Source organism: Centropristis striata, chromosome 20 (genome assembly GCF_030273125.1).
Source record: "Centropristis striata isolate RG_2023a ecotype Rhode Island chromosome 20, C.striata_1.0, whole genome shotgun sequence".
NCBI lineage: Eukaryota > Metazoa > Chordata > Actinopteri > Perciformes > Serranidae > Centropristis > Centropristis striata.
This window is the reverse complement of record NC_081536.1, coordinates 34,823,752-34,831,982: the sequence shown is the minus strand read 5'-3', so window position 1 is coordinate 34,831,982 and position 8,231 is coordinate 34,823,752. Positions and strand designations below refer to the sequence as shown.

Below are 8,231 nucleotides of genomic sequence, written 5' to 3'. Positions count from 1 at the left end.
GTCGATTTGCAATTTTTAATCATATAGATTTGCTACTTTTTCCTCAAATCTGCCACTTTTTTTCTCGTAGATTTACCACTTTTTTGTCATAAATCTGCCACTTTTTTCTTGTAAATTTACCACTTTTTTCCCCGTAGATTGGCAAATTTTAATCTTGTAGATTTGCTACTTTTTCCTCATAAATCGGCAGTTTTTTCTTGTAAATTTGCCACTTTTTTTCCCGTAGATTGGCAAATTTTAATCTTGTAGATTTGCTACTTTTTCCTCATAAATCGGCAGTTTTTTCTTGTAAATGTGCCACTTTTTTTCCCGTAGATTGGCAAATTTTAATCTTGTAGATTTGCTACTTTTTCCTCATAAATCGGCAGCTTTTTTCTCCTAGATTTGCCACTTTTTTCTTGTAGATTTGCCTAGAGCTACATGTCGTGGCTGGTTCAGGTGAGTTTTAATCAAACATTACATTTCCAGCAGCTCTGCTAGTAAGTTATTAATTGGAGCACCGGAGGAAAAAGAAACCACAAAGTTTCCAGAAAGCCTGACGAGGGTCACCGTCTGTTGAAACAGATTCGACTATGAGGACAGAGAGTCTCAAACTAAAGCTTCCTGACTACAGAAAATACACAAAACAGAAGGGAGAGATGGGAAAAAAGGGACTTATTCATTAATGGTAAATATTAGAGAAATGTCCAGGTCATAATCACTGTCTGGAGTTTTACAGAGAAGTTATGGAGAAAGAATCAGAAACGAGAGGAAACATAAAGTCTAACTACGAGTGTAGCTGATTAAATCATGTTTTGCTGTACATGTGACACATTAACAACACAGGTTAAAACTCTACAGACGCTAAAGAGAAATCCCTCCAACCGCTGAGATCTGACAGAAAAAGACAGCATACTGCAGGAAAATCTACATACATTTTATCCGATATTTCACCAGAATGGAACCGATCTAAACCACTTTTAATCCCATAAATCTGCTACTTTTTTTCCCTAGATTTGCATCTTTTAATCTCATTAATCTGCTACTTTTTCTCCTTTTTTGCCACTTTTAATCCCATAAATCTGCTACTTTTTTTCCCTAGATTTGCATCTTTTAATCCCATAAATCTGCTACTTTTTTTCCCTAGATTAGCATGTTTTAATCTCATAAATCTGATACTTTTTTCTCCTTTTTTTTGGCCACTTTTAATCCCATAAATCTGCTACTTTTTCTCTAGATTTGCATCTTTTAATCTCATAAATCTGATACTTTTTTTCCCTAGATTTGCATCTTTTAATCTCATTAATCTGCTACTTTTTCTCCTTTTTTGCCACTTTTAATCCCATAAATCTGCTACTTTTTCTCTAGATTTGCCACTTTTAATCCCATAAATCTGCTACTTTTCTTCCCTAGATTTGCATCTTTTAATCTCATAAATCTGCTACTTTTTTCCCCTAGATTTGCATCTTTTAATCTCATTAATCTGCTACTTTTTCTCCTTCTTTGCCACTTTTAATCCCATAAATCTGCTACTTTTTTTCCCTAGATTTGCATCTTTTAATCCCATAAATCTGCTACATTTTTCTCCTTTTTTGCCACTTTTTTAATCCCATGAATCTGCTACTTTTTTTCCCCTAGATTTGCATCTTTTAATCTCATTAATCTGCTACTTTTTCTCCTTTTTTGCCACTTTTAATCCCATAAATCTGCTACTTTTTCTCTAGATTTGCCACTTTTAATCCCATAAATCTGCTACTTTTCTTCCCTAGATTTGCATCTTTTAATCTCATAAATCTGCTACTTTTTTCCCCTAGATTTGCATCTTTTAATCTCATTAATCTGCTACTTTTTCTCCTTCTTTGCCACTTTTAATCCCATAAATCTGCTACTTTTTTTCCCTAGATTTGCATCTTTTAATCCCATAAATCTGCTACATTTTTCTCCTTTTTTGCCACTTTTAATCCCATGAATCTGCTACTTTTTTTCCCCTAGATTTGCATCTTTTAATCTCATAAATCTGATACTTTTTTCTCCTTTTTTGCCACTTTTAATCTCATTAATCTGCTACTTTTTCTCCTTTTGTGCCACTTTTAATCCCATAAATCTGCTACTTTTTTCCCCTAGATTTGCATCTTTTAATCTCATTAATCTGCTACTTTTTCTCCTTCTTTGCCACTTTTAATCCCATAAATCTGCTACTTTTTTTCCCTAGATTTGCATCTTTTAATCCCATAAATCTGCTACTTTTTTCCCTAGATTTGCATCTTTTAATCCCATAAATCTGCTACATTTTTCTCCTTTTTTGCCACTTTTAATCCCATGAATCTGCTACTTTTTTTCCCCTAGATTTGCATCTTTTAATCTCATTAATCTGCTACTTTTTCTCCTTTTTTGCCACTTTTAATCCCATAAATCTGCTACTTTTTCTCTAGATTTGCCACTTTTAATCCCATAAATCTGCTACTTTTCTTCCCTAGATTTGCATCTTTTAATCTCATAAATCTGCTACTTTTTTCCCCTAGATTTGCATCTTTTAATCTCATTAATCTGCTACTTTTTCTCCTTCTTTGCCACTTTTAATCCCATAAATCTGCTACTTTTTTTCCCTAGATTTGCATCTTTTAATCCCATAAATCTGCTACATTTTTCTCCTTTTTTGCCACTTTTAATCCCATGAATCTGCTACTTTTTTTCCCCTAGATTTGCATCTTTTAATCTCATAAATCTGATACTTTTTTCTCCTTTTTTGCCACTTTTAATCTCATTAATCTGCTACTTTTTCTCCTTTTGTGCCACTTTTAATCCCATAAATCTGCTACTTTTTTCCCCTAGATTTGCATCTTTTAATCTCATTAATCTGCTACTTTTTCTCCTTCTTTGCCACTTTTAATCCCATAAATCTGCTACTTTTTTTCCCTAGATTTGCATCTTTTAATCCCATAAATCTGCTACATTTTTCTCCTTTTTTGCCACTTTTAATCCCATAAATCTGCTACTTTTTTTCCCTAGATTTGCATTTTTTAATCCCATTAATCTGCTACTTTTTTCCCCTAGATTTGCATCTTTTAATCCCATAAATCTGCTACTTTTTTTCCCCTAGATTTGCATCTTTTAATCTCATAAATCTGATACTTTTTTCTCCTTTTTTGCCACTTTTAATCCCATAAATCTGCTACTTTTTCCCTAGATTTGCATCTTTTAATCCCATAAATCTGATACTTTTTTCCCCTAGATTTGCATCTTTTAATCTCATTAATCTGCTACTTTTTCTCCTTTTTTTTTGCCACTTTTAATCCCATAAATCTGCTACTTTTTTTCCCTAGATTTGCATCTTTTAATCCCATAAATCTGATACTTTTTTTCCCTAGATTTGCATCTTTTAATCTCATTAATCTGCTACTTTTTCTCCTTTTTTTTTTGTTGCCACTTTTAATCCCATAAATCTGCTACTTTTTCTCTAGATTTGCCACTTTTAATCCCATAAATCTGCTACTTTTCTTCCCTAGATTTGCATCTTTTAATCCCATAAATCTGCTACTTTTTCTCTAGATTTGCCACTTTTAATCCCATAAATCTGCTACTTTTTCTCTAGATTTGCCACTTTTAATCCCATAAATCTGCTACTTTTCTTCCCTAGATTTGCATCTTTTAATCCCATAAATCTGCTACTTTTTCTCTAGATTTGCCACTTTTAATCCCATAAATCTGCTACTTTTTTCCCTAGATTTGCATCTTTTAATCTCATTAATCTGCTACTTTTTCTCCTTTTTTGCCACTTTTAATCCCATAAATCTGCTACTTTTTTTCCCTAGATTTGCATCTTTTAATCTCATTAATCTGCTTCTTTTTCTCCTTTTTTGCCACTTTTAATCCCATAAATCTGATACTTTTTTTCCCTAGATTTGCATCTTTTAATCCCATAAATCTGCTACTTTTTCTCCTTTTTTGCCACTTTTAATCCCATAAATCTGCTACTTTTTTTCCCTAGATTTGCATCTTTTAATCTCATTAATCTGCTGCTTTTTCTCCTTTTTTGCCACTTTTAATCCCATAAATCTGCTACTTTTTTTCCCTAGATTTGCATCTTTTAATCCCATAAATCTGCTACTTTTTCCTCTAGATTTGCATATTTTAATCTCATAAATCTGATACTTTTTTCTCCTTTTTTGCCACTTTTAATCCCATTAATCTGCTACTTTTTTCCCTAGATTTGCATATTTTAATCTCATAAATCTGATACTTTTTTCTCCTTTTTTGCCACTTTTAACTTCATAAATCTGCTACTTTTTCTCTAGATTTGCATCTTCTAATCCCATAAAGCTGCTATCTGCTGTTGAGGGCAGATTCCTGTCTGACCTGGTGAGTTAATGGTTTTATAGCAGCAGTGAGTTGATATTAAAGCTTGTTATGAGGATAAAGGAGTGACTCATCCTGGTCTCGGCTGCTCTAACAACCAGTTGGACCAGTTGGACCAGTTGGACCAGTTGGTCTCCTCTCCACTGGGAGGTACGAGGCAGACTAGAAGTGAAGAGACGTCCCTGGTACGTACCCAGCGTGAGGACCTCCACCCGGACCTGAGAGGACCGGAGGACCCAGAGGTCCACGGGGCCCCGGGCCCCCAGCTCCCCCCACGGCTGGCAGCTCACCTCAGTCACCATGGAGCTGGAACACCACACCATAATATCATTTATCATCAATAATATCATTTATCATCAATAACATCAGGTTATCATCAATAACATCAGGTTATCATCAATAATATCAGGTTATCACCAATAATATCAGGTTATCACCAATAATATCATTTATCATCAATAACATCAGGTTATCATCAATAATATCAGGTTATCACCAATAATATCATTTATCATCAATAACATCAGGTTATCATCAATAATATCAGTTTATCATCAATAATATCATTTATCATCAATAACATCAGTTTATCATCAATAATATCATTTATCATCAATAATATCAGTTATCATCAATAATATCATTTATCATCAATAATATCAGTTTATCATCAATAATATCAGGTTATCATCAATAATATCAGGTTATCATCAATAATATCAGGTTATCATCAATAATATCAGGTTGTCATCAATAATATCAGGTTGTCATCAATAATATCAGGTTATCATCAATAATATCAGGTTATCATCAATAACATCAGGTTATCATCAATAATATCAGTTTATCATCAATAATATCAGTTTATCATCAATAATATCAGGTTATGTGTTTCATAATTATTGTTTCATTCAGTAGCCTAGTTTTCCTCTTGATCCAAAAGTCAAAAATCCCAATAAACATGTTTATATTTCATTAATAACTCCATTATTAAACATTTAAATAAACATGTTTATATTTCATTAATAACTCCATTATTAACCATTTAAATAAACATGTTTATATTTCATTAATAACTCCATTATTAACCATTTAAATAAACATGTTTATATTTCATTAATAACTCCATTATTAACCATTTAAATAAACATTTAGTTCTTTATCACTCAGATCAGCTTCAAGAGGAGAATTCACTCGTTTTGCCACTTTTAATCTCATTAATCTCATAAATAAAATAAAAATGTTTCCATCAAAATTAACATTGTTTTGCATTATAATTGACATGAAAATACTGTATAAAATAAAGATTTTGCCAAGAAACATAATAATAATAACAGAGTATATTTAACGATCTGAGTGGGTCCATTCTGCATAACGAGTACTTTTACTTTTGATACTTTAAGTACATTGTTTTCTCATGTACATTTACTCAAGTTCTGTAGAATTTGGAGGTATTTAACTTTTCTAGAGTTTTTCCATGTTATGTAACTGTATACTAGTACTCCACTACATCTAGCTGACAGCTTTAGTTACTCTACAGGACGAGATTTAACATGAAAAACTCACATTTATTTTTATTTTATTTTAGTTAAAATCAGCCATAAAACACTGCTTACATAAATGCATCAATAGAATATATTTAGAATATTTATAAAACTATCTGAGTGGGTCCATTCTGCATAACGAGTACTTTTACTTTTGATACTTTAAGTACATTTTGATGCTGATACTTTTGTACTTTTACTGCAGTTTAAGTTTTAAAAGCAGGATTTAACAAAAGAGACACAACAAGACAAAAAAAGACATTAAATTACCAAAAAAACCCCACAATGACCAAAAAATGTCATAAAATGTCCAAAAAAAAAGACACTAAACGACAAAAAAGAGACACAAAAAGACCAAATAGTAGTTTAAGTACATTTTGATGCTGATACTTTTGTACTTTTACTTCAGTAAGTTCTGAATGCAGTACTTTTACTGTAGTGGAGTCATTCCACAGTGTGTATTAGTACTTTTACTGCAGTAAGTGAAGTAAAGTGAATACTTGTTCCTCTGGTTGTGAGTCAGAGAATGAGTCAATAATAGAACCTCTCTTTATATTTACAGCTAGACACAACAACAATACCACATGTAAACAACAACAACAACAACAACAACAACAACAACAACAACAACAACAACAACCTGCAGCACTCACCTGTCTGTCTGTCTGTCACTGAAACACTCAGCACCGACTGTTTGCACTTCTCCTTCTTCTTCTTCTTCTTCTTCTGCTTCCTCCTTTCTTTCTTCTTCTTCTCTCTTTCTAGTTTTTTGTGGTCGGTAAAGAAGTTTTTGGTGAATTAGCGCCACCGACTGGTCTGGAGACCAAACATGACACACGGAGAAATAAATACATGAATAAATAAATAAATACAATTAAAAAAATAACAAAAATATTAATAACAATAATAATAATAAAATAATAAAAAAATAAAAATAAATAAATAAATAAAATACATTAAAAAAGAGAATAAATGTATGAATATATAATTAAATAAATGTAGGAATAAATAACTAAATGAAGGAATAAATAAATAAATGACTAAATGTATATTTATATATGTATATGTGTATGTGTATATATGTATATATATATATATATATATATATATATATATAGTAAATTAATGTAGAAATAGATAAATAAATATGTAAGTACATAAAAATAGGAATGAATGTAGGATTAAATAAATATAGGAATAAATATATAATTAAATAAATGTAGAAATAAATAAATGAATACATAGATAAAAAAGTGAATAAATGTATATGAATAACTAAATGTAGGAATAAATATATAAAAAATAAATGTAGAAATAAATGAAAACATAAAAAAGTGAATAATGTGGAAATAAATAAATACTTAAATGTAGGAATAAATATATAAATAAATAAATAAATACATGTAGAGATATATAAAAACATTAATAAATAAATACATAAATACATAAAAAAGTGAATAAATGTATGAATAAATAAATAAATAAATGTATAAATAAATAAATGTAGGAATAAATAAATACATAAATGTTGAAATAAATACATAAATAAATATTTGTAGAAATATATAAATACATTAATAAATAAATACATAAATACATAAAAAGCAAATAAATGTAGAACTAAATAACTAAATGAAGTAGTAAATATAAAAATAAATGTATGAATAAATAAATGATTAAATAAATGAATAAATAAATACATACATACATACAAATGTGGGAATGTTAAAATGTAAAAATATAAAATGTACGTGTATCTTTTGCATTTATTTATTTATCTATTCATTCATTTATTCACTTTGTTATGTATTTATCTATTTATTTATTTATCATATGTGTCATTTTTCATCTCTCAATTGGATCAAATGACATTATAACTTATATTAATAAAGAAAAACAAAACAAAACAAAATAAATGGGAATAGATTAATTAAAAGCATAATAATAATAATAATAATAATGATAATAACAACAACAATAATAATAATAATAATAATAATAATAATAATAATAATAATAATAATAAAACAGATGCATGGACAGCGTTGGGTTGAGGCCATTGCATAACTTTATTCTGCTCAGATAATATGACCTCCCTGAAAAAGATACATATCTGTTCACAAATGTTACATCATATCTAGTTATGTACACAGATTATATGTCAATACACATATCACACCATTCATTATTATTATTATTATTATAATTATTATTGAATGTGTAGAACTCACATGCTCAACCGTTCCTATGGGAAGCAACTATAAATGCACACGGAATTGCTTGGAACACTGTTATGCACTTATTGTATTATAATTATAATATACTGTATAAACAAATGTGTAATGGTTGCAG

The 8,231-nt window shown here is 29.7% G+C and overlaps 1 protein-coding gene across 3 annotated transcripts in view; it reads right to left on the bottom strand.

Moving 5' to 3' along the window:
- Nucleotides 1–6,628, bottom strand: part of galm (galactose mutarotase) — a 22,229-nt gene extending 15,601 nt beyond the window's left edge. Inside the window, exons 1-2 of one of the 3 annotated variants that reach the window (XM_059359846.1) lie at nucleotides 6,533–6,628; nucleotides 4,529–4,641 (exon numbers count right to left, since the gene is read on the bottom strand). In XM_059359846.1, the coding sequence (XP_059215829.1) occupies nucleotides 4,529–4,637 (109 nt within the window). In that variant the 5' untranslated portion in view covers nucleotides 4,638–4,641; nucleotides 6,533–6,628. Of the gene's footprint in view, nucleotides 1–4,528; nucleotides 4,645–6,528 lie in introns of all 3 variants that reach the window. The other 2 variants (XM_059359845.1, XM_059359847.1) reach the window with 2 other exon arrangements.
- Between the last annotated feature and the right edge of the window lie 1,603 nt (nucleotides 6,629–8,231).